Source organism: Aptenodytes patagonicus, chromosome Z (assembly GCF_965638725.1).
Source record: "Aptenodytes patagonicus chromosome Z, bAptPat1.pri.cur, whole genome shotgun sequence".
Lineage (NCBI taxonomy): Eukaryota > Metazoa > Chordata > Aves > Sphenisciformes > Spheniscidae > Aptenodytes > Aptenodytes patagonicus.
In genome coordinates this window covers 14,165,537-14,193,486 of record NC_134982.1, presented here as the reverse complement: position 1 = coordinate 14,193,486, position 27,950 = coordinate 14,165,537, and the positions used below count along the sequence as shown (strand labels likewise).

At 35.7% G+C, this 27,950-nt stretch overlaps 1 protein-coding gene across 1 annotated transcript in view; it reads right to left on the bottom strand.

Moving 5' to 3' along the window:
- Positions 1–689: 689 nt before the first annotated feature.
- The window catches only part of SPEF2 (sperm flagellar 2), a 72,333-nt gene continuing 45,072 nt past the window's right edge, over positions 690–27,950 (bottom strand). Inside the window, exons 20-33 of the mRNA XM_076362575.1 lie at positions 26,563–26,690; positions 26,318–26,456; positions 22,151–22,288; positions 19,631–19,791; positions 18,604–18,787; positions 17,628–17,793; positions 15,127–15,249; positions 12,320–12,458; positions 10,773–11,002; positions 2,055–3,247; positions 1,735–1,952; positions 1,440–1,648; positions 1,229–1,352; positions 690–1,124 (exon numbers count right to left, since the gene is read on the bottom strand). Coding sequence (XP_076218690.1) covers positions 749–1,124; positions 1,229–1,352; positions 1,440–1,648; positions 1,735–1,952; positions 2,055–3,247; positions 10,773–11,002; positions 12,320–12,458; positions 15,127–15,249; positions 17,628–17,793; positions 18,604–18,787; positions 19,631–19,791; positions 22,151–22,288; positions 26,318–26,456; positions 26,563–26,690 — 3,528 coding nt within the window. The 3' untranslated portion in view covers positions 690–748. The remainder of the gene's footprint in view (positions 1,125–1,228; positions 1,353–1,439; positions 1,649–1,734; positions 1,953–2,054; positions 3,248–10,772; positions 11,003–12,319; positions 12,459–15,126; positions 15,250–17,627; positions 17,794–18,603; positions 18,788–19,630; positions 19,792–22,150; positions 22,289–26,317; positions 26,457–26,562; positions 26,691–27,950) is intronic.

Sequence of the window (27,950 nt, the reverse complement as noted above, 5' to 3'; positions counted from 1 at the left end):
GCATTCTTATTGCAACCCTCACAAACATTTTTACAGGGAAAAAAAGTGGTTCAAGCTGCGAAGTACATTAGTCATATCCTGGCTGTAAGAGTATTTGCTATGGGAAGACTGATTTGTGCAATTAATAATTAGCAATGGAAAATGGATCTGTTCTGCCTCTGTAGGAAAGTCCTCTGAAGGATGAGTCTGACAAAAAAACTGTGAAAGCTCATGTTAAACCTTATTGACAAGAGAATAAAAAGTAGCAACACATACAGACATAGAGAGAAGGTATGACCCAAAATTTATAGGGTACAGAGGTCAAGCAAACATTTGACAGAAATAATGCACTGATTTTCCACACATTTCTCAAAAGAAAATTAGGGTTTTCAGAATCAATGAAGCCTCTTGAACTATTAAAGACTGATAGTAACATGGCAGTTAACTCCACTGGTTACAATGTATTGTGACTCAGCTAAATGCAATAAACAATCAGAAGTTATGAGACATCCCTCTGTCCACATGTCATCAAGGCAACAATGTACTCCATTATTTTTGTTCCTTGTCTTCAGATTTTTAAGTCAGTTATAGAAGGGCAAATGTAAACATCTACTGGTGATTCAGCAACATAAAGAAAAGCCATATTTTAACATTATAATACATTATGAAAAAAATACAATTTTTACACTCATTAACCCTGCAAGGTATTCTGTTAAAGTGTCCATGTACGTTATAAGAAGCTTGTGAAATAAAAACTAACAATATTCATCTAGTCACTTCCACAGAGACTCTCCAAATCAAACTCAGAGGAGTAATCCGGTCTTTCATTTGTCATCATATCATCTCCCTGTTGTCTTCTGTTTCTCTGCCAAGTAGCATTCCACAAATGAATAGCTTTCTGGGGGTCAAATTTTTTGATATCTGGAGAGTTCATCTGAATTATCATAAGATCTGTCACACTTTCAGATCTTAGTTTAGTGTGCAAATGCATCATGGTGAGTTTCATTTGACTGAAGCCTCGCTCTGTTTCAGCTGAGCTTGCTGGCAGAGTTAGGATCAAATCTATCAATGTCAGGATGTTGGGATACTTCTTTGAATAATCTGAGTTCACTGAATCCCACGTCAAGGTCTGGATGCTCTCAAATCTAAAAAGCATGGTAAGAAGTATAATTATAACTATCACTAAATGTATTTCCATAATCCTTTTGAGTAAATCAATAAACAGGCACAAATGCAGTTTTCTTATTACCTGTTATACAGCTCTAATTTCAACATGCTCCATTCAGTTTCTACTTCACCTATTTTCACACTAGCAGCTTCTAGTATGACTTCATAATGTTTAGTCAAGACAGACACTTCCTTTTCACCAAATTCTGTAACAGAGGCAAAACAAAAATATTTTTATGCTTTTAAAAAATTTAGAAGGTGCACTTCAAATAGCCACTATCACAGTTCTATACCTTGTTTCATTTTGTCAGGCCATAGTTTAAAACTTCCAATAGTAGTTGCTCTCAAAACATCGTGACTTGCATTGCAAAAACAATCACGTAGCCTCTTCACCAAATTACTTAGTACTTTGGTTCGTACTGCTGAAATATTTCCATTTCCAACAAGCTGGTAACCATGAAAGTGCTGAATGGTCTCCATCAGGCGTTCCTTTGGACCAGCTCTGAAAGATACAGAATACAAAACAATATATAATACTCTTTTATTATATTCTAAGTGATCATGGTTCAGTTGCTAGAAATGTCAGACCTTGTTTGATACATGTGGAGTGTTTCCAGCGTTGACTGCACAGTTGCAAATACGTCTGCAATGGAGGAGTTGTGATCCAGAGTAACACGTGACAGAATGTTGAGGACATTGATGACATCCAACAAGAAGTGAGAAAACTTGACTATCTCCATTCTCAGAAGGAGGTGTAAAAGGCCTTTGACTTTCTGCCGGTTTGAGGCTCTTGAATCTCTTTCAATCTGGAAATCAGTGTAGAAAAAGAAAGCATCAGGTATGTGGACAAAAATTAGCCATAGCAATTAATTTTTCCTGAAGTTACATCCAAATTTTAAACCATTTACCTTGCTTAGATGTAGAACAATTGCAGGATAACCTTTAAGAAGAATTTGTAGAGCTGTTTGTAGACGAGGAAGCCACTGGGAGCCTCCAACGCGAGAAGGAATAGCTGGGTGTAACTTAATGGCTTCATATGTGGCTTTGAGATTATTCTTATTTAGAGGTGAGTTATGATAAAAGTAATAAATATTTCTCAAGACATTGCTTAAGATGTTGTATAGCTGAATATTTTTCAGCGCTCCTTTGTAAGCCAGCTTTAGGCGGTGAGCAAAACAATGCACAGACTGTAGAGAAGGCTGAATTTCCCTCAGAAGTTTAGCTACCCCACTGTTTTTTCCTACCATGACATCTGTCCCATCGCTTCCAAACCCAACTAATTTTCTTGACCAGTCTTGGCTTGCCAGACTGAGCTGAAGATTAATTTGTAATGTTTCCTCAATTGCATTTTTTATAGTTGAAGCATCAGTTTTGTGAACATGTTGAACCCCAACAATCTGGCAATGGACTTTTCCTTCATTTGCAAAGCGTACGTAGACAACTGCAGCTGCTTTGAGTGTACTGTCTGTGACTCCATCACTAATAACAGAAAAGAATTTACATTTCTCCAGTTTCTCTTTCAAAGCTCTTCTTTCTACTTCAGCAATAAAATGTATAAACATTCTTGCTGACTTGTCATTTCTAAATACAGAACCAATATCCACTCCTTTCATATCATCTAGTTTGCACATCCAGTCAAGGTCTGTAAAGGGCCGACCAGATTTAGCAATAGCATGGCATGTTCTAAAAATATTTTCTACTCTGCCTAATGTTATGGAGTTCATGCTCTTCAACATCTGTTCAGCAGAAGCTGTATCTGGTGAAGCAGTACTGGCAGCTTCCATGCAGGTAGCCCAGGCATGAGCTTCACTACTCTGGTGTGTATTTATAAATTCGAGTTTGAAGTCATCGGTGCCAGAACAAAAATTATGAATGTTTTCCCCCAAATCCACATTATGCTTACGACACGGTGCACAAAACATTATTCCCCTTTCATCATCATATTTTAACCAGGAGTATTTTGTTAGCCAAATTTTTGGAAACTGGCGATTCCTCTTTGTTCTCTGATGTTCTGAATCTTTCTTCTCTTTCTCTCTGTCACCAACTTCTCTCTTGCTAGAAGAATTACTCTTGCTTTTAAATTGCTTCAGTGCTCTTATGGCTATAATTTAAAAAGAAACAACTAAATATAAAATAGTTTTTATTTCATAAATTATCAATTGTATTTTTTCTTTTTTCATCCACATTTATTTTGTTAATTTGGGACTAGACTGTGACTTGAAATAAGCAGCCATAAAAGAGAACAAGGAAAACTGAGATCTACTCTTAAATCACTTGGAGGCTACCCAGGACCCTTGTAAGAAATGGTCAGTTTTGACTCCAATTTCTTTTTGACTACCAGAAGTTTGTCAGAATATGCAACCAGTAAAGTGCAGCAGCATCAATATCACTTCTGAAACAGAGAAAAACAGAGTTAGGGAGTGGAATTCAGGATGATCTTTCAGGCAAAATTTCTCCAGAAGATACTACTGAAGTCACAAACCTATTATGATGCCCATTACACCTGACAGAAAAGTTAACTTGGAGCGAGTCCATAAAGACATAATCAAATACCTGTCATAGAATGTGTAAGATGTTCTATGGCATATGTAGCTGACCTGATCTTCTTAAAATATATTTATCCACAGAATGATTTTATTACTGCTTTGAGAAAGAGGAACTGTATGAGCTTCACATTTTGTTCTCAAAATGGAAACATACTTAAAGCATTGAGATTGTTCTCAATATTACTTTCCAAATTGTTCTCAAGGTGGTCATTCTTACATTTTGTAGGAGCAAATGCCATAAGCTGACATTTTTGAAAATTCTATCTCTAGAGCTCATGAATCTCCTACTTTTGGCAAGTAATTTAATGATTCTTTTAGTACACTGTTGCCATAAGGTCATGACTTTGAAGAGAAAGCAGTCAAATAATGAAGACAAATTCCGTGCAGAACTGAGGCAATAAAACTAGAAATCTATTCATTGGGAAATAGCAGAAGTAAAGCGCTGAGGAAATGACCTAAGAACAATCTGACTCCCCACCCTCCTTATTGTGATGTGTATGTCAAGAGGCAAAATTAATGACTACATTAAACTAATCACAGAAAGAAATGCTATTTCTGGTACTTTAGAAGGTCTTAAGAAAAAGAGCCCTTGTACCCCACTTTTTTCTATTTTACAAGAAAGGGCAAATTTTCATATATGCATTATACAATTTGTGAGAACTGTTTGTTCCCATTGTCATAAAAATGACAGTTTGTCTGCTCCATTCTATTCTAAGCATCCTGAAAGGCCATATTATAAAAAAATGTTAGGAACATGCAATTTAAATACATTTCCATTATGAGCGATTCTTTTAAAGAACTTTAAATCTGAGGTAGCAGCTGTGGTCACATGGACAGCAAAAACAACTAGACCACAGAAGCTTTTTCTGACATGTGCCCAAGGACCATACCCAGGACCAAAAAGAGAGGAGAAGCATTCTTAATATACAGTAAAGATTAAAAACCTTCCCTAACATTAGGCAGCTACAAAACCGCAAGAAAAGATGAAAAAGAGATGGGGGGCAGGATTAATGGATCTGCAACTGCAGAAGTCAGAGGGTGGAAGGGACAAAACGGTTGTAACACCTCTATAGTGCCTACTGCTTCTTGAGGTGTATGGGCACCTGTAGAAATTTGCTGTTGATTAGAAAAATGGGGATCAGAGTAGATTCTGTGAGCCACTGCCAGGGATAAGATTCCCTGTGAGATGGACCTTCAATGTTACCAACATTTTTCAAGTTTTGAATTTTTTTTATTTCAAAACACAAGGGTTTAAACTCTCAGAAAAATATGTTTGGGACATCATGTGTTTATAAGTGACCAGTTGTATGTGTCTTCAGAAAGACAGCATATCCTACAGTGTGTGAGAACAGTAAATATATACCTAAGAGGCATGAATCATCAGATCAGCTCTATAATCCATCTAAACTATCATTATACTCATTACAAATCTTCCCTCTAGTACATTCTTACCATGCTTACCTAAGGAAATAAAGGTTATGCAGTTCTGTTGCCCATGTATCTCTACATCAATTTGTCTGTCTGCCAGTTCTCCCTCACTGATAATTTTAGAATGGCCAGTATGAATCAGGTTTGTCAGTAGGTGGTTCCTGAAGTTATGAAGTTCTATAACTAAGGAGTTATGAAGGTTCTATAAATTTCTTTCAGATCTGTTCCGAGGTACAGGAGAAAGATCCTCATAACACTCCCACTGAGGAAAAAGCGGGGAGATGGCCATTATGTGGCCAAGAGGTGTAAGTCAGCCTAAACTCAGTTCCAGACCACACATAGCATCCATTTCATCCTGGCCATAGCTGTGCAAGCAAAACACGTAGGTAAGATGACATGAAAGAAAGACAACAGTTGGGCTTTTTTTTAAATGAGGCTAACAGACATGGAAAGGAACAGAAGTGGGAGGAAACTAGGAACATGGGAAAAGGTGGGATTTGTTGCAGTGGTACTATGGAAAGAACACAGGATACAAAAGGAAGCCAGCCTGTACTACTTAAGAAGCAACCTCTTTTTCACATAAAAGTTTGTCATCAATGAAATCAAAAGGAAAACTAATGTAGAAAAAGCTACACAAGGTAGAATTGTTTTTCATTCAAATCTTTTTAAAAGTGAGTATCATTCACTGATATACAAGGTGACATTGACAAGCATTTATATATGTTTCAATAAGCAGTGCAGAAACATGTAAACAAATGCAGAAAACTAATTAGTGAAGAAATTAAGATTATGACCACAAGTGAAACTGAAAACAGAAAAACAAACATTCAAAAAGGAGCATTAAGAATGACAGCAGCATAAGTGTACACTAGATGTGTACCCTGTGAACCAGGACTGTGACATTTTAAAGGGACGTAAGAAATAAAGGGCAATCACCATGCCTCAGTTATAAGGCACAGATATACAAAAGAGACTATTTCTTAATGATACACCAGTCAGAATATTTTCATACAGGCACTGTATGAAAATATTTCCCTAAACTGAGGAACTACAATAAAGATTCAGATTATAAATTTATACAGACAACAAAATATGAAGAGATTGTAAACCTATACTAGAGATGAGAATTGTGTTAACATTTTATTCCCTTTTCATAAAATTTTACCAAAACATTTAAAAAGATTCCTATTCCACTCCATTTTCACTGAGAAAAATGTTTCCATAGCAATTTCTGACTAGAAGTTTGGATGATGATCTATGCAAGTTATGCACCAGAGTCTGTAGCAATGCTATAAGAGATGAATGAGTGAAATAAACTCTGAGGCTGAATTATATTAATCTAACTTCAGTAGTCTAAAAGCTAATAATATGGGATACTTCTGTCCTTAGATGAAAAAGACAGGAGTCTCAAAAATATGATTCATTCCCTCCAAGAAACTGAGTACTCATCACCCCCTGCAGGTTATTTTCACTGTAAATATTTACTTCATTTATTCACTAATTATTACTGATTCTGCTGTGTTACATGCCCAATCTTCACTAATTAGCAAGAATTGGGATTTTAAATTTAGAATCACATGGAGTAAGGAATGCCTGTTGCTGCACAGATGCAATGAGGGGAAAGGAGAGTCCTCTGTCATGCATATTGAAATCTTAATACTTGGATATATATATTCAAATGCACAGAAACATATACAAACATGTTCAATATGTTTCATAAAATTAATTGGATACACATTTTTAATCACCATAGGCAAACAGTCACAGATTTCTGAAATAAAATAACATACATGACTTAGTAAGAGACATAACAGGAGGTGTGAGTGAAACTAAGGCAGTAGAATTACGAAATTTTCCATTATTTGGAGGGAGAGTTATTATATCTATTCTGGATCTCTGATTAAGGGCTGTATATCCCAAAAGTTTAGGCATTTTCTATCTATATCATTTGTCTAGTAAAAGATACTTCCTCTGTCTACAAACTTAACCTTTCTTATTTTCAAGTTTTGAAAAAAGCACATTGAAAAGAAATATAGTCTTAGAAAAGATAAGTTAGAGATGATGAACTTATTTCTGTGCTTACATATGGACTTCACTCTCTATTCACATCAAAGTCAGATCATGAGGATTACTATGGTAAGCTCTTGAATTGTTCCCACAAAAGTTCTTGGGAAGAGAAAGCATAATCTATAGACATTATTCAGGGTCAGCATATAATTCTGACTGTTCCACTCAACAAAATATTCTATTAAAAAGGTAAAATTTCAGCTGAACTAGATGCACACTTTAATATGCCTATCTGTTCCAAATCTAGCAACACAGTAAAACTCAACTGACAAGTCTACAATTTGAAAAGAAACAGCAATACAATTTGGTCATAGGCTGTCCTCTATGTTTTATTGGTTCACATCTTAGCAGACTATTTTATAGTTTTATAAATAAGCATTTTAAACATTTTCTGGATATTGGATATAGAAGTTTTTTAAACCTGAGTGAAGGTTATTCCTGATGAATAATCAGTTCTAGAATTCAAACTGGAATGGTTCATGAGGATCATGACTGTGAAAAAACAAATAAAATTTAAAATTCCCTTGTGTAATTCAGTCATAAAATGGAGAACAAAAGTCTGGGATAGAATCTATTTTGATCTGTTTGGTAATGCAAAACATTACCAACATTGCATCCTCTGAAGCACCTTTAGAAGAAAATTGAGACATTCCAGATGTGTGCTAATTGAATTGACAATAGATGTGGTCATAGGAAGAATATAGTGCTAAAGAGAATCAAAGGGGATGAGATCTAATAGATGGTTAGTTTAATTTTGTTGATAAGAACAGAACATATCCAGAGAGACTGTAGAAGAGGAAAGAAAAAAAAGTGAATGTTAGTAGCTCCATTTAAGACCTGCTACAGTTCTTCCTATAAAAGCGCAGCACATTCCTGAGGCAATATATTAAAGCACTGTTAACAAATTGATCAAAGGAGTTAGTGAAATTAACAAATACTGCAGAGCCACCTTGAGTTTGGGCAATGGCACTTGGAATAATAAAAAAATAATAATTTAAGTATTTCCTTATCAACTGAAAGACTGTGTCAGTAGGTAGGAAGGTCCAGCTTAGGCTGTATTTTTTGTCCATCGGTGCTTAGAATGGTGAGTAATGGGCTTCCATGGAGAACCAAGTGTGCAGGATAGAACAAAGTTGTCTGTGATGAATCGGCAGTTCTTTAATACTTTAAATTCCTAGGAAACACAAAACTATTTACAATTTTTATAAGATTTCTTTTGTAAATACCAAACAATTTTTAAGTATATTGGCACTCCCACTTTTTGCTTTCCTTCTGGCAATGTCAAACATATCTTGAAAAGACATCCTTTTGACATTTACCAAATATCCTGTGAGAAAACTGTTTACATGTTTATTTCTTCCAACATAATAATTTCTCCTTTGTTACTCCTTGTTTTGCTTGGATTTCTAGGTAAAATTCTTCTTCATGTAATCTCCATAATGCTATAGAAAATAAGTCTAATATTCCATTTTCATAACAACTTTAGGAATTTTAATATTTACATAGTACAGAAGATTGGTAGATCTATTTAACTTGCCCTATAGTCTACATCTCGTGTGCTTCTTTGTGTGGATTTCCATTATGAATGCTCAGAGGATTGCTCAGGTGAGCAAGGATTAGAAGACTAAGATGTTTGGCAGCAAATTGAGATCTGTTTAGACATTCTCCAAGACAGGGATTAGTTTGTTACTTTTTTGTATCTCCTTGAGAGCTGCTGTCCAACAGTTTCACTGCCAGTGTGCTGGGTGCTTTAGTGTTGTTCCCTCTTTTGTTCAGTAAGAGACTAAATACTAAGGAGGCATGTATTTTCTGTTGAGCATTCTATTAAACAAGGGGAGACAGAAGGATGTGAAAAATTTTCCTGGTGTTTTAGGCGAGGAAGGATTTAACTCTTCCTGTGGAGTCTCTATAATGACGGGCAGAGGTTGTCTTAGGAAATCTGGGATGTGATTTATGCGGTCTTAAAGTGTGTAAGAGAACGGGAGGAAGTATTTTAAAGATGACTTGCACAGCTTGTGTCCCCCATCCTAATTCAGCTATCCAAAAAGGTAAATATCTTGACTTAATAGTCACCAGACAGTAGACGAATGCTGTTCCATGTTCTTTGGGACCTTATTTTAAATAATAATTCCTTACCATTGTCCCAGAGAACATACAACAGCATTCTTTCACTGTCTGGTGACTATTAAGTCAAGGTATTTACCTTTTTGGATAGCTGTGCAAGTCGTCTGAGGTCATTTTAGTGAATATAATATTATCAAAAGGACAATATTGTAGAAAGATAAAGATTTCATTAGTCTTCTTGCTACTTATTACAAATGTACAAGGAAAATAGTCATTCTGTCTTAAACATGTCAAGAATATTAGAGTTTGTATTAGACAAAATTTTTTAGTTTTAAATATCTTAATGAATAAATGATTTAAAAACAAAAGAAAACTTTTTAAGTGGAATGACCAAACTGGTACCTGCGTTTCACCTATATGGCACTATCTAATGATTACAAATCTACAGATTTTTAGTTTCACATGGCATTATATATGCAATACTATCTGCTAAATTAATCTTTATAGAAGAGCTTGGAATGCTTACACACACACCCACGTTCCTACACTATAGATAAGATGATATGCATCTCTCTAAAGGAAAACTGTAAACATCTTTCTGCCTAAAACGCGTTTATGCTCAAAAGGCAATTGGAATTTCTCCATAAATATACATGAAAAGCATTTCTGAATAAAGATTTAAATTCAACTTCATTGTGCCTTTGTGGCCTTATTACATTGGAAGAGTTGGATCCAAAATTGTAAGTACATGTTTACACATTGTATTTCAGGATCTTAGTGGCAATCATTATAATTATAATATGGAACACTGGTAGTAATGAAACCTTCTGCAAAGGTTTATGTGTTTAACTACTTTCCAGCTCAGTTTAAAACTGCCTTACCTAAATTATTTTGTAACATTTATACAGCAGTAGGAAGTTTTGCAAGAACGTCTTTTCAAGCATCTTAAGCCTAAGATTCCCGTAATTAGAGGGTAGGCACATAATAAATGCATGTACAAAGGAAAAATAATACATATCTGAGTTAACATTTGCAAATCACCCAAAACAACTGGCACGCATTGACTTGAAGAATGGTTAATAGTTATAACAGACCCTATATAATAGTTTCATGAAAATACTGATTTCTTTAAAAATGTGTTTTAAAATAATATAGCTTCAGTGCTCACCGAGCTATGAATTTGTAAACAAGTTAAAGACTTGCATCTTTAAGCAAGGTAAGCATGATACGTACCACTCTTTAAAACATATTAGAGAGAGACCTGTTAGAGGAATATTAACTACATGGTCTTGAGGATATAAAGCCCATAGAAAAGACATTAAAAGCTTTCAAACTATCTGGTATTTCACATTTTCAATATTCTGCACTATGACTTTACTTTTATATGTAGCAGGATCTTTAATTCTAGTATGATCTTTAACAATATAGGTAACTAATGTTTAGTAGCTCCCAGCAGTTACTTTAAATTTTAAGTAGGTAACTAACAGTCCTTCAGGAGTGAAAAGGAAAAATTTTTCTTACCTTTAGGTGCCACCTGTAGAAACTGCTTATGAAGTGTAGTAAGTTGTGAAATAGTTAGAGTACCACTTCCAGAGGTCTCTATGTGTGGAACATGTGGTGAAGGAACAGGGTCAGGAATCACTTTTACATCACTGCTGATGAAGAAATCTGTTTCTTCTAAAGTAATTTCATATTGGATTTTGCTAGAACTTTCAATATGATGTCGTGCAACCTCTATCAGCTTTTCAACACTGTGAAAATGTAAATGCAGAAAACAATGAGTACTTTTAATACACAATGTTAATAACTTAGGTTCAAATTTTAATGTGTTTACACTTTGAGAGCTTTCCTGAAGTAAGAATTACAAATCATCTGTGTGAATTTTGTAGTCAGCAAAATCATTATGAAGTGTACTCCTCCTGTGGCAGCAAGAAATCTTCTGTCTGGGGTAAGAAATTTATGTAAAGGCAGATCTAAGCCACAGAAGGGACCTGATGGAAAAATATGAAAGGATGAGACTTTCTTTATTCCATAAATTTTATAGGGGTGGAGCATACATGTTGCATCTGTAATCATCCTTTATCCTATTTCAATGCCTTGTCTTCTGCTCTGCCCCTAAATCCTAGATGTACAAAGCATTGTGGAGGGGCATATGAACTCCTGTTTCAAGTGTAATGAGTACAATTTATACAAGGAAACGTCAGCTGTTTATAATGTTCAACTAGACAAGGTTTGGCCTGGGGTGTCAGGTCAAAGGGCATGATGTTCTGTAAATATCGTCTTTGGTAGTGCTTGTTGTTAGGAGAGCAAATAAACTGGCTGGAAGGCAGAGGCTCAGCCTCTTTGAGCCACTGCCTGTTAGAGCCTTCACAACCTACATTCATGTCTCTTGTCGTGGGCTTGCCCTGACATGGATCACCTCCTAGTTGATCCCAGGTATGCTTCAAAAGTTAGTACAGGCCAGAAACATTTTCCAAAAGGCTACGTGACCCCTTTCTTTTGGAGAGTAAAATCCTTTAATGATATGGACATAGGCTTCTATGCCAGATGGCCTAAGTGTCATAGAGTGGTCCCAAGCACATTTTATTTATTAGGACAGAAAAATTGCGAAGAAGAACTTTCTTTTTAATGGACCTTGAAATAATTTTGAGAAATGTTATACATGGTGGTAATAACAGTAGGTGGAATTTTCCAGCATGTGTTAAGCACAGCAAAGAAAATAACCCCACAATCCAAAGTGACAGAAGCCACTGAAATGACATAGAGGCTTCTACTAAATGGAATAACTGGTTGTCTGCTGAAGCTCGTAAATCTGCTAAATCTGTAGTCTAGAAAAACAGCAGAACTGATAATCACTTCTACTGCTGCCAGCAGAACCTTCTAATCATCCAAGAAATGAGTTATTACCATTCAAGTATTTAAGGTAAAATTAAATTCCAGTTCATTAAATGAAATTATTATTTTCTACATTTTTTTTCAAATTATTTGCTTCTATATAAACAACTATCTTTACTAGCATAGTCTGGTTTGAAAAAAAAGCTTCCTGTTTAAAATTGGATATACATTACCTGGACATTTCTGCCAAGAACCTGGATCCAAGCCACTTTTCCATATCTTTATAAGCCTCTTCCGCTTTTGTTGTTAGCTCTTCAACAAATGCTAAAGCTTTTTCTTTTATAAGTTCTAGTCGAGATTTTGTAGCTACCTCTGTTTAAACAGTAACGTCATAATAATTAGTATTTATAAAATTTGAGGAAAATTCTCAGTCTTAAGCACCTAAAGTTTAACAAGTTAACCTGGTTTTAGGCAGTAAAATGTTTATTTAATTTATCATATTCTTGAACAAATTGTTTTTCAGAATCACCCCTATTGCACCATGTATTTTACAAAATTGTGTCTTCCATAAGCATCAGAATTCACAAGGTAACAAATGTCTTAAAACTAATAGAGAGGTGCAGGAGATGTTTAAGTAGACAGTGACATTGAACTAAATTAACACTATACAGCAACAGACCTAGAAGCTTAATGATGCAAATGTGAATATCCTTTTACAGAAAAATTTTAAAGAAAACACATCTAAATCATTATGTATGTTAATCACAACAAAAGTTTGCTTTTCTGTTTCTAACGTCCAGCCCTTTAAAATGAACCTAACTGGTTTTGCTCTGAGCTTCCTACATATGACTATTTTATACCCTAAAACTCAGGTTGCATTAGAAAAGAGTTTAGTTAGTGACCACTAAGAAAATAATTCACCTCTACCAAAATTATGCATAGATTATTTACATGAAACTTTTAAAAACATTGAGAATTTCATGATTTTTAGTTTTCAGAATGGGAAGAACTGAGAAAAAAACAATCAACCTTTCACTGAGAGACTAATACTTAAAAAAAAGGAGCTAAAAAGATAAGAAATGGAAACAAGTCAGCAATTCAATCCTGAAGGCAAATTCAGTATTCAGCTTGATTTTTCTTCATATTTAACCCTCTGTACTGCAGAATCTTTTAAACAATTAATATTATATGGTAACTGGTACCGTGACTTCAAAGTTAAAGACTGTAAAATTATTTACATTATAATCCTTATTCTATACACTACTAAGTTTTCATGTAAATACTTAGGTTTGGGGCTGAAACATTTTTTAGGCAACCAATATAGAAAGATGGACCCTGGAAAATATAAGGCATGTCCTTTTAATGTTATTTCTCAGTCACAGTAGAATGCAAGTCTGCACACTTTCTGTATGGAGCAAGAAAGAGTTGATATTCAAAATTTTAAACGTAGAATGGATTTGGGTCTCACAGAGGGTTATTTTATTTGATGGCAAAGACATAAGAGTAAAGGTTCTAAGCAACTGAAAGTACCTTAGAGGATGCTTTGTGCCTCTCTAGTCACCTTTCTTTAATACAGTTTAAGGCTGCCTTATCTGTGACTTCTCTGCATTTTCTTTGAGTAGCTGTTATCAGTATGTTACAAAGATAAGTGTATGACAATTTTTGTCTCCCTGCATTTTCAGAAGCAGCTACTGCACAGTCCACTGAGAAAGCTGCTCTCTTAACAGTAGCAGAGTAAAAGGCAAGACATGTTTATGTAACAGAGAAACGGAATATGAAATCAACATTAAAAACGTAGCAACTGTCCACAACTAGTGACTTTGCTAGCCTCTATGTATCTGTATAACCAAAAGCACAAGCATCCAGTTACCACAGCTGCAAGTGAAACCATGATCCTCAAATATACCAGCTATGTGCCTGTACAATTATGAAATATAGCTCAACATGTTTAGTCTTCCTTAGATTCTTAACTTGGCTTTTTTGTTAAATATAAGATGAAAATGAAGCAATCTCAAGAAAACACATGTCAATGAATCACTAAAATTCATCTTCATACTATTAAGATCTTCAAAGTTACTACTATTCCTCTCCTCATTATCCCAAAATCTTAGAATATTTATTCCTAATCTGCTTTTGAATTAAACCATGTTGAAAGTGGTAGGTGTACAAGCATTTGGTCTGGTGTGGACGTAAAGAAGCTTTATGAATTTGTGTTTTGTTCATTAACTGCTGTTTGCCCTCTACTTTTCATAATAAATACTATGCAAAAGTTAGCCTGCCAAGGAGGTAACATACATGATGATGGGCTTGCCAACTGTTGCCAAACAGAATCTCTAACAGCTAAGTTCCATCTTCCCTTTAGTGAGAAAGAGGTCTTTTTCTTCTAGTCTAAACCCATGTTCAAAAAAAATTTCAACCCATTTTCACTTTGGGACTTCTGTTTTTCAGACATCTACTTTTGGCTGAAATCGACCAGTTGGCTTGGAAGTTATTGGGCAAGACAGACAAAGAGACAGAATGACTGAACAAAACGTGGATTTTGGAAGGGTCTCTCTGGAAAGGCGTTTGGAAGAATAAACAAAATCTGTGTCTTGCTGCTTGAATCCCATGTGGCTTGAGGAAGAGGGAATCAGAGAGAAGAGCATCAATGAAATATATAATTGCCAACAAATTCTTTCCCAGATCAAAACATTTCAAATACTGAATTCAATTCAATTGAATACTGAAGAGTGGCTAACCACCTCTGTGAAACTTATTCTCTCATGATGAATACTTGCTTAGTCATGGAAAAGGAAATTAAATGAAATTAAACAGAAGAGAACAAAAAGAAGAATGAAAAACACATTTCTATTTTAAATATATTTACCACAAAATCACTGATGACTACCACCCTAAAAAAATTCCTGATTTCTCCAGACACTCCTTTCTCTCCCCTCCTTTTTGTTACTCATCCATCCATTTTCCCTAGTTTTGACTATTACACAACGTAAATTAGGAATAACAATCACCCCCTAATATAAGTAACCAAATAGCAACATACCCTCATGTTTCAAGGCACTGAAATATTCTTGCTTTATTTTAAGTGTCAGTGCTCGTTTCTTTAATTCTTCTGGGGTTATAGGAACTGGACTAACTTCAACCACAGATGCAGTAGAAGGTGGTCCTGCAGGAAAATAGACCTCTCACAGTCTTTGGACTTTGCTGGTAAGTTTGTGTACCCATACACAGGCACTCACAAGACAGCACATTTTTTGAAATGAAATATGGCACTTTCCACCTTACTTGATGTCACATTTATGAGAATACAAAGGTGGTTACTCAAGTGTCTTATGTCAACATAACATATTTAGATTTCTTCAAATGTGATTTACATCTGCAAGACATGCTAAAATTAACACTGCATAAAATTACTCCAGCATATACAACTGTATTAAAATTGGTTAAATAACATCCTAAAATGTATTTCTGAATGGAAAATAATGACTGAGTAGGTGTGCCTCTGTTGTGATCCTAGATGGTCAAAATGTCCTCTTTGACCCTAAAATCTACCAATTTATCACAACCAGCACATAAATAAACCTCTTTTGAATGATAGCCGTTCCTTCTGGAGCAAATTCAAGTTTAGCAAACTGTAGTAAAAATGCTATATTAGTAAATATCATTGGTTACCATCAAAGCAGTGAAAAGAACAGTAAGGCTATTTTAAAAAAATCATAATACATCAGAAGAAAAAAAAGGTATGTTATTTCATGCCTTTCTAAACCATTCTGTTAGCTGCTTTTGCAGCTTGTTTTAACTTACATATCTATGAACAGATATTGTAAAGGCATTTTATCATGTTTTCAAAGATTGCATGAAATTCTGCAGTCACAACACTTTGATTATTACTCAAAAATATTAAAATATTTTCAACTGCTTTTTCCTAGAAGAAGAGCAGATGGAGCCATTACAGAAAAAAAAAAATGACATCTGCATGATACATAAGGTCAACATAAAGCAAATGGTCAAATCCAGAAGTGATAAAATTACATGTGATAAGTTGTATCACTCAGTTACTAGCCTACAGCTGTATCCTAGGGAATTCTTCCGTTACAGGAGCACTACAGTAACACTGTATTTGGCATGAAATCAAAGTTGATACCTCAGTTACAGATACATCAGTTGATACGTCATCTTCTACCATGAGGAAAGCACAGCTGAGTTCTAGTTGCAGTTCTGTCACTTTATAATTTTGTGATTTCAGGTAAGTCACCTAGTACCAGGTCTGAACAAAAATTTAGTTCCAAGAAGCAATCCACAAACCCCGACCTAGTCACTTAGCATACAATAGATGATAGCTGCTGATTTTTTATCACAAAGCTTTTCTGGAAATCTGAAAATCTGCTACTCTCTTGGCTGGACTGAGATGCTAAGCACATATCTAAGGCTCCCTGGGGGTCACAAATTAGGCATCCACGTGGCTAAGTATTTGCAGGGCTATACGTGTTCACTGTACTATGAGCAGAATCTACCAGAGAGAGAGCACTGAGTACAGTGCAAATAAAATGTCTGTCAAAGAAAATAAGTCAGCTGCTTTATGCCTAATAACTCTGTAGTTACAGCTGTGTCATCTGGAAATGGAGTTCCTGAATTTCAAGCTACCCTCGCACCTTCAGGGCTTGAGCCCCTCTCTTGCTATGTAGAATGTCTTTACAAAAGATATAAGGTTTAGGCCACTAGCCTTGCTTCCTGCTGGAGCTATGACATTTTGCCTCAAGAAGTGGAAGTTACTTAAACCACTACCTGCTCAAGGAAGTATTTATGAAAAAATGTATAAACAGCATTGCATGCCAGGATTCCTTCCAGCAGACTGTCTGAATTGCTAGGCTAAAGAGATAAGGTTTTTTAGGTCTGTTTCTCTTTTGCAAATAAATTTTGTATTCTCACCTGGTTGGACAGATTCTTGGCAGGCCTATGAGCAAGATCTACCTCAATGGGAGTCTGCTCTTTTTTAGGACTACATATGCCATTAGATTTTATGTTCTTTATTTACACCATGTTACAGTTATATATAAAAATGATGGACCTCGATAGATCCATGCCACTATATGGCTGATAAATTAATTCCAAAATATCTTGGGGTATTGGATAATTTATCCATTCTATTCCAGTACTTTTATTTTAATATTTGAAATATTTTGACTTATGGCTGGAAAGTAGGCAGAATTTAATGGAATTCTACTTAATTTGATAAACTAGTTCTAACTATTCAATTCCAAAAGAGCACATGGAGAAAAATTAATATTTACTTTCTATGTTCTATTTAGAATAGTTATTCCTACATAATAATAATGACAACACATATGATTAAATAAATGCAGTTGCCATTCAAAAGCCTCTGCACTCCTTTACCAGTTTTCACATTGATATGTCACATTTGACATTTCAAAAGAGGAATTAAATCCAAATTAAATGTCTTGGCTTACTCTTTTCTGTATAACCGACATATTTACATTTCAATAATTTCAAGCAGTGCTAAAACAAAGTCTGCATTTCAAATACCTTTCTTTTTAGTAGCTGATTTGGGAGAAAGCTTTTTGGCATCTTTGGCATCTTTCCCAGTAGCTTTGCCTGACAGTGTCTGTGAAGATTTCAGATCTTCTTTCAGTTCTAGCTGCTGACGTTCTTTTTCTTCCTCCATTTCTTTAGACTGTATTTCAGCTGCTACCTTGATATCATAGTCACACATAGTAAAATACCTAGTATCAACACTATGCAACTACTATTTTAAATAGCGTATACTTACTGAAAGTACTTGCTGAGACATACACACATAAATAAAACAAAGGAGCTATTTTAACTAATTAAACTGATTACATTTTGATTATTTATCAAAAATAAAATTCTACAGCAAAAATGCAAGACAGAGTGATAGTGGTTTTAATTCTTGTAACCCATTACCTGTACTCTAGGAAAAAGTGAGAAATGTAAGAATCAACAGTATGCAAAGCAAGACTACAGTTACACTGTAAGGGTGCAGAAATTAACATTTTAAAATGATCAAAGAGAAAAGAAAAAGTGAACCTAGAAACCAACCATTTGAAAAGCCCACCTAATTTACTTTTAGCTATATATAAAAAAGAATGTAACCATAGCTTCTGAAGTTGTGAAAGGTTTGAGCAAATATTGCATCACAGGATAAAACTTGTCCCTCTTCTTACACTTCTGTTGATGGATAAGGGGAGAGTTTATCATGGAAGAAGCAGATATATAGAGTCAACATTCAAAGTATTTCTCTCAGTAATGGAATGAAAGGGTCAGTTATAAATATAGAGGTGCTGATAATACACAGATTGCAACATTTTCCTCATAGAAATGCAAACATATTCAATGGAAATATCAGTGGTGGAGCAAGAGGCATGAAATTGAGATACACAGAGTGAAGGCTGTGTGTTTAGGCTGCCTAAACTGTGAGGCTAAACTGGGAGGCTTTGATTGTCCAATCCAGAAATGTTTAAGTAAATAAAACATTCCCTACCATATTTGATACTGCTATTACTGCTGTTTGCCATGTATCAGTAATAAGATTTTCATCTTTCCCAAAAGTGTCCACTCCATTTTCAGAATTCTCATCCTTAGCACTCTTCTGTAGAGTTCCCTTGCTTTTTGACTTTGTAGTATTTATTTCTGGTGAAGGCAGTTTCCAAGAAACTAGAGGAATCCTTAAAAATAAAATATAAGGCATAATTCACACCCCCCTTTATAAAATGTGTTAATTTATAACTACATTGGAGAATATGCTAAGAGAATGAGAACGTTATTTTCAAAATTTACCATAGCAACAGAAAAAGGATGAACTTTCCTTATGACCAAAAGTGGCGAAATGTGTGGATGACAAGAAAACTGTCTAGTTTAGACAGAAGCTAAGGAATAATAGTAGATGGATAAAACTTCATCAAATGACTGTGTGATCTGCTGATATATTCCACATGGGCTAGAAGCACAGCTCCATTACTCAGATAGTTTCTAAATGAACTGTAAGTATTTAAAAAAGCAGGTGTCACTACGGACAGCATTTTTGATATTGTGAAGTTATTTGATGGTATCCCTTACCTTTTAATATGGCATTCAGTTCTGTGCATCTTTGTAGGATGCTTTGATTTATATTTGTCATTACATAACCTATTTAATTATGTTTGTTGGTGCCAATTTTAAACCTGTTAATGTTCCATAATAATATTTAACTTAGTTATGTGAGGATTGTCAGCAAAACAGAGGGAAGTAGGAAACATTTCTACAGCAGATTTCTTTCTAAGACAGCTTTTAGAATGTTTTATAATTCAGAGATGCATTAGTGAAAATGATATAGGTAAATTAGTAAAAAATCAGAGGTAAATTAAACCTACAAGATGATTCAAGATTCATCATTTGATCGTAATCCCTAGTTAAAAATTCTTCTTTCCCCATCCTTTGAAAAATACACACATATATTTCCACATACACCCACAAAGCTATCAGTGCATTGTATTTGTTGATATTTGTATAATTTAATAAAACATTTCTACCTTCTTGATTTGTTTTGATCTTCTTTCTGCTTTACATCAATAATATCTAACAATGGGATTCTAGTAAAATCTTGACTGTCATCCATTGGGATTTTTCCTTCCATTGCCCTATAATAATCTTGAAGAAGTCTCTTTGTATCTTGGAAACGATCCACTTCAACCTCAAGAAGAAAGGACAGAAAGATTGCAATTCAAAACAGGACAGAACAAATTTCTGTTACATTTTTAAATACCTGATAGCAGAAGCAATTCTAAATCCTAAAGAGTTTGAGGGAGAGCAACAAACGTAACCATATTTGTTTGAAAATTTATAGTGTATTCAATGCGTACTCCTACTTGCATCTATAGTGTCTTCACAATGGTATTTCTAAGGATTAATAAAAATCTTAGTTCTTAGAATAGGAAAAATTATTTACAATAATGTTTGATGCATTAAATTTAACTACAATATATTTTGATGTATAGGTATTTCTATAGTAGCAAGCATACTAGTACCAACAAATTATAGGGATCTTTATGTTAGAAAAAATAAAATCCTTAAGAGCATAAAATAAAAAGGGTTAAGGGATGGAGAAAAGTTTAAAAGCCATACAGTTTTTCTGAACCAAAAAAATCAACAGACTTTACACACCTAAATGTCTTGAAGATCTTTTTCTGTGAATCATCTTGGAAGAAATCAAGTAAGATTCAAAAAACATTTAACACCTGTCATGTTTTGATTTATTGATACAGTATGGTGTTAGTTTCTAACTGACAAAACAGTACTAAATATTCATGGGAAAATGCACAAAACCACATTCACAAAACGAAGGATAAAACCTTTGTGGTGTAAACCAGCACTTATCCATAAATTAAGGAGAAACTATCTTCTAGCATAACAGTGTGTACACAGAAAGGTGGAAAGAAATCTGATAAACGGCATTTATACAAATCTATGTGTTTATACAGTAACAGAGCCACCTGGGGAATATATGTAACTTCCCACAGAAAAACCCACAGACAGAGAGCTCAAGACCAAAGAAGCCTATTTTTGGCTGCTTCTCAAACAAGCCATAACATAAAGATATGGTTATTATATTTTTAGTTCTGTAGTTTTAGCATTAATAATTCATTTATTTGGGGGAATATATGCTAAGTAAAGAAAGTAAAAATGGTTTCCTTTGCCTTTTCCTATAGGAAAATAAAAGCTTATATATGGTTAATACATGTATTCGTAATTTTAAATGGCTGTTCTGCATAGCCACACAAGACAGATCAAATCAGATTCATAGTGAATCTTCTCTGGACTGCATCATACATGTCCATGAAATTCTTCTAGAAGAGAATTAGGATTGCAAAGTTATACATGAATATAAAAGTCAGCAGTTATTTGATATTTCGACCTCTCTCTTTAGTCGGTGGCCTTAACTCTTTAATTAGGGCATTATTTAGACTCTTTGAAAACGAGTTAATAATTTCCTTACTATAGCTGACCTGACTACTTCACAGATTTAACTTAAATTACCACCACACATATGAGATAAAAGAGTGGTTCCCTTGTTTATTAAACATATAAAAATAACACAGAGAATTAAAGGGAGGAAGCCCACCCTAAGCTGCTTAGGCTTGATTTTTCAGCCAAATTAGTATCACATGGCACGTGTTTAAAGCATTGTTTTCATTGTCTTCTTTAAAGTTGCCAAAACTTTCACAGAATGGTCACTCAGTTTAAAGAAAAGCCTGTCTAGTCTAGTCTAGTCTGTTCCAGTCCAGTCCAGCCCTAAACGAAATTTATGCACCTAGAACAGCAGTCACAGGAAAATCTTGCTTTACTTCGGGAACTGAAGTAATTGATGGTCAGGCTGAATGAGAGGAAAGGCTTAATGTGGGGGAGGGGAGAGCCAACTAATTGAAGATGGTCTCTTGAAAACTTTAAAGTTAGATGTGTGAAAGCTGGGTCATATTTGAATGGATTTTCTTAAGAGCAACAAATGACCACATTCTCAAAAACATTCCTTGCAATTTTTTTTTCAGTCTGTAGATAAAATTTCAAGCCACATTGGTGAAGTTACAACTGAAATAATTTTGTGATATGGGAAATACAGGACAACCTTAACAGCAAGTGGGTCTACAACAGCAGTGAATTATATAATTTGCAAATTAAGAGCAGATGTCAATATGATCACAGAAGGATAAACAGCTCCAACATTTCTGTTACAAAACTCGGATGATTCACTGGACTGATAAACTTGCAAAAAATAGCACTATACACTACAGATGGAAAGTTTGGGAGGTTGGACAATAACAATGGTATTTTTCTTAAGTTTTTCTGCCTGCCAAAGAGTTAAATGTATGGAATATCATCTACTTTTTGTCTCTTAACTTTCTAGATAAATTCAGAAGAAGCATAAGCATTTGCTTATCTAATTCTCAATCTCTCACTTATTTGGAGCCAACCATATGAAATTCCTCTGAGCCTTACGGTCCTCCAAATCTAATTCATTGTCCCCTTTCATTGCAGACTCCATAGTAGATCCATACCTGCATAAGTGAAAAGAAATGGTTCATTGCAATCCCCCTATGATCTGGTAACCAGCCATCATTCATGATACCAGCACGTTCCTGCTCTGCTTCTTCCCTTCTGTTATCACAGATATCCCAGAGAAGATCTCTTAGGTCCTAAAACACAAAATCAAATATGAGAAATAACTGTGAAATAAAACTTAAATACCTTTTTTATATTTATTATTAAAACCTATATTTTTTTCTGTGCATAGGGCATCTTCCCATTTGGGGCTTTTTCTTATTGTTATAAATGTCAAAGCCTGGTCAATAAGTCATGTGCTTACAGAGAGCTGACAGAAAGTAGCTTTACAAATGTGCCAGAGAGAAGAATACAAAGGTATGAGATGAATGTGTAGGCTGCCTTGCTTTCCTCAGGCAGAGAAGACCTATCTAAGCTAGACAAAGACATGAGAATATGAATAGCTAAGCTCCCAACTGCACCAACAACTTTCCACTTGAATGATTTGCTAACTAATACACTCTAATGGGATGTGCAATATGAAAAATTATGAGAAAATTATGTCAGAGTTCAAGTATTATTCCAATTTGGATAGCTCCATGACATTTTTCTTTAACGTTCTTTATAACTAAGGGCTCTTCAACTACTGACTATATCTAACAGCAGCACTATATGGCTCAGTGACAGCACTGAAGACCTACTAAGCATACAACATGCATGCAAACCCTCTGTTCCCCATTGCCATCTTGGCATGGAAATAGTGTGACAGACCTCTATGTAATAAGAGGCGATGGGAATAGAAGAGTGCTCGTTAAATGCAGTGCTAAGGTACGCTAAGATGAGCTGTCTCTTGGGCTTCAAGCAGTTCTACCCCACCTGACCTGTTTTGGGATAAAAAGAAAAGGTGTTCCAGACTACTAGCCGTGCAATGAGGAGCTTAGGCTTCAGGTGATAAGTGATTCCATATTCACCAGGTCTTGGTCTCAGCCTGATATGTCAGACTGTTTCCTCCTGTTCAAACACTTCAGACAAATCCAGTTGTCCTCTGTTGGACAAAAGTCACAGGGAAGCTAACAAATGAGCAGTCCTTGGGCTACCTAACACATCAGTGATGGCATACATAGAAGGTAGCCAAGGTGTAAGGCTATCAGATATTCATGGTTGTCCACATTGTAGGATATACACGTAAGGATATGCTACTGAATAAAAAACATATAAGCATACAACCTATCTGTTTTGCAGTGGTGGGTTCACCCTGACTGGCTGCCAGGTGTCCACCAAGCTGCTCTATCACTCCCCCTCCTCACAGGACAGGGGAAGAAAATATGATGGAAAAGCTCGTGGGTCAAGATAATGATGGGGAGATCACTCACCCATTACCGTCACGTTCAAAACAGACTCAACTTGGGGAAATTGATTTAATTTATCGCCAATTAATAACAGAGCAGAATAGTGAGAAACAGAACAAAACTAAAAACACCTTTCCCCCACCCCTTATTCTTCCCAGGCACAACTTCAGTCCTGACTGTTCTACATCCTGCCCCCCAAGTGGAGCAGGGATGATGGGGAATGAGGGGTTGCAATGAGTTCATTATGCATCGTCTCTGCCACTCCTTCCTCCTCACGCTCTTCCCCTGCTCCAGAGTGGGGTACCTCTCATGGGATACAGTCCTTAATGAACTTCTCCAACGTGGGTCCTTCCCATGGGCTGCAGTTCTTCAAGAACTGCTCCTGCGTGGACTCCTCTCTATGGGCCACTGTTCCTGCCAGGAGCCTGCTCTGGTGTGGGCTCTCCACAGGCTGCCGCTCCCCTCAGGGCACGTCCACCTGCTCCAGTGTGGGGTCCTCCACGGGCTGCAGGGTGGATATCTGCTTCATTGTGGTCCTCCATGGGCTGCAGCGGAACAACCTGCATCACCATGGTCTTCATAGGCTGCAGGGGAATCTCTGCTCTGGTGCCTGGAACACCTCCTCCTCCTCCTCCTTCACTGACCTTGGTGACTGCATAGTTATTTCTCTCACATTTTCTCACTCCTCTCTCACAGCTGCCACACAGTTTTTTACCCTTTCTTAAATACGCTAGCACAGAGGCACCACCACCATTGCTGATTGGCTCAGCTTTGGCCAGCAGCAGGTCTGTCTTGGAGCCGGCTGACAGTGGTTCTTTTCGACATGGGGGCAGCCCCTGATGTCTTCTCACAGAAGCCACCTCTGCAGACCCTCTGCTACCAAAACCTTGCTACATAAACCCAATACTGTACAAACAAAACAAACTGATGTTTTGTACAAATGGATGTACAGCTCTTTCCAGTACCTTCCTGAGACACGTAAGGAGGAGCATTTTCTTCTTTGTCCTCATGTTATTCAAGTCAGAGTTTTGATTCACTGTAAGCAGCGGAGATAACTGGAGAGGGAGACAGTGAGGTATCTTCCTCTGGGAGAAGCTAAAAGCATGCTTTATGTCTCTTTCTCTCCCACCACTCTTCCTCTTTTCAAAGTGAAGCAGCTTCTCTCTCCTTCTTTCCTTGTACTCAGGTGGGTGAAAAAAGAAAAAATGGATGCATGTGCTAAGTCCTCTCCTATCTGGAACAAGAGAAGTAGTGGGACCAAGTGACTGACCATGTTTGATGATAGCAATGGAGTGAGAGCGAAGTTGGAGAAATTGCTGAAAGAGTGTAACAGAGATGGGCTGCTGAAGTGTATTTTATCCACAGTGATTCTGAGTTTGGACCTTTAGGATGCCAAAGCCTTGGTTGCCCCTTTGGGCTTTAGGCCTTTGAGGAATTTTTCACACATCACAAAATGGGGTGGATTTTTACATTTTCCAGTTGATATCAGACAAATTTGTTTTCAGGTTTCACAGCTGGCAGCTTCCAGTGTGGATAGTGTTTCAGAAAGGGTCCAGCTGAGATGACAGAGTTGAGCAGTCTGGGAAAGCTGAAAATGTTTGAGGTAAAACATTCCACAGATTATCACTCTTTTCATTTCCTCCCTCTCCTTTTCTAGCATCAGTGAAGGATGGATGATAGAATTCTCACATTCAGGGAGGTACAATAGGCAGAACTTAAAAGCATAGAGGAAGTATCATCTTCACATTCACCAGCAGATTTGGGATCCACAAGGACTAGGATGGGTCATTCAGAAACAGAAATTCTGGAAATCATGTATTTGCTCCAAACTTCCTTACTTACTGTGCTTAGCCTTATCACAGTACCTGAGTCTCACTGCATCATATGGGACTATCACCTCCTCTTAACCTAATTTGAAATAGACAATGTCAAACATGGATTTTTGTTATGAGTGAAAGGTCAAATATTTTAGATTTTAGCGTTCTAAAATACAGGACAGAGGGATTCCAGTCTTTTTATAATTCCATTTAGTAGAAATTAGGAATATGGATGATGATTTTTAAGTCCTCTACTTCATTTATTGAAATAATGCAATTTCAATAATTGAAATATTGAAAAGGAAGTCCAATGCTTTTTCCATCTTGGTGAATTCATCCATGATGCCACCAATGTTCCCTTCAACTAATAATATTGCCAGCATTTTTTTCCCCTTTTCTGGAAGCATTTCCTGATATGATTTCAACTAAAAACGATGTCTGTTCTGAAATGGGAATCTGATAAATTCAAAGACAGTTCTACTTCCTGCTTATGTTAAATCTGGCTCTGAACTTGTTAGGACCATTACCCTTATGGATTTTTGTGAAGAAGAACTCTCAGGACACGTATGACCTAGCAGAGATCTACCTGAGTCAAAACATTTCAAATAAATTCTCTGTACTTTGTATGATCAGTTTTAGAAAACATATATTGCCATATTTCATTTATGGAAAAACTAAATGACTGCCAAGATTTGTTAGAATGTGTTAGAAATGTCCGAACTTGTGAGTAAAATCTCTGAAAACCATAAAACATAAAGAAAAAGAAAGCAGAGAAATATATATTTTACAATATGCCAGAATACTACAGTATAACCTAAAAAAAGAAGCAAGACGTAAGATATGGCCAAAAACCAAAGAAATAATTGTGAAGAACACTTTATGTACAAGAGGAAGTGAAACAGTTTAAGAAGAGTGGTAAAAAGGAAAAAAAAGTAAGTAATATCATTCATGTTACATCAAGCTTGTATACAATGAAATAATACTTTAGGGTATATTACAACGTTTGCCATTTACTTACAGTAACTCTTTGGTGTAGTTCTGCTTTTGTTTCCTCATCTTCTCGTAGGTCATCAGCAATTGAATTAAAATCTGATTGCCACTGAGATACAAACTCCTGCTTGAGATCTGGACGCTTCAAATAATCTTGGAATTTTTTTCTGTAAATTTTGGTAAAAAGAATTTTGGTCTTAAAAGACATATAGAATGCCACAGGGAAAATACAAAATGCTAATATTAATGTAATAAGCTACTATTTATACTCACCTAACGTCTGCTAAGTAATAAATCACAGAGTGCTGTTCATCCCTCAGACATCTAAGTATAGTTTTGATGGTATTCATATATGCATTTTCTACCATTTCCCAGTAAGGTACTAAAAAGCCAGGTATCTCCTGTGAATTTTTTAAAAACATCAAAATTAATTGATGTATTTCTTGGTAACCCATCTAGCTGTAGCATTAGCAAATATAAGAAAGATTATTTCATGAAATAATATTACTGATTTTTTTCACCATGTATTTCTTATACATTTCTTGTACAACTATTTACAACTGATTATAGACACTGTACCAACATACAGTTTATCCTGTGCATTTCTTTGGAAAAAAAAGTGGCAGTATTCAAAATGAATGAGAAATTCCAGCAGAATACTCCAGTATCTGTGGGTTTGGATATACTCATAAACTAAGTGAAGATACCAAGTGAGTACTTAAGTATCAAAATTCGGTGGTACACAACTGTTCAAGCTGGTAAAAATCTAAGCTGACTGTCTAGTGTTGCAAAAATGACGTTTGACTGACTGACTGTCATGAAATGCAAAATAAAGCCCATGGCCAGCGGAAAGCCAGCATATGCGAGCTAATTGCAGCCATGAAGGCAAAACTGGTAAATATTAGGAAAGGAATTACAGAACAAAATACAAAGCATCATTATGCACCCTTTAAATCTACTTCTCAAATACTGCATCCAGTCGCAGCTCCCTATCTCAAAAAATTTATATTAGAACTAGAATAGACAGACAGAAGGGCAAGAATTATGACTGAACATATGAACAGCTCCACATGAGGCGTTAAAGAGATTATGACTGGATTGGATGAGCAAAGCAACACTGAGCAAAATGAAGATGTAATAGATGCCTGTCCCATCTTAAATACCTTCAGAGGGTGATTATAGAATTATTATTCATTGTATCTCACAATACAAGAACTAGGGTCATCAAATGACCCAAGCAAACAACAGGTTTAAAGCAAGGAGACAGAAATTTTTTTTTTTTAATTAGCATAATTATTCAGGCTATATCATGGAGGCCAAAAAGTAAATTGCTTCAAAAAAAAGCAACTAGACATAATCACGGAAGAAAAGTCTACTGAGAGCTACTAAACACAAAGATGCAGACATAAAGTCATCTCAGGAAACCCCTAAATTTCAGATCATTGGAAACTAGGAAGATGTCCACAGGGAAAACATGTTAGAAGAAAGTATCCTAGGAGAAAGATCAGTGTACGCTCTCCCCATTCTTACATTCTTCCTACGAGATCCACAACTGGCCCTTGTCAGAGACAGGAAACTGGCCTAGTAAGTCTATGCTAGTATTTCATAAAATTAAAAAGTATTATTATTTTGGCATCCATGTGCTATTCTTCATCATCATT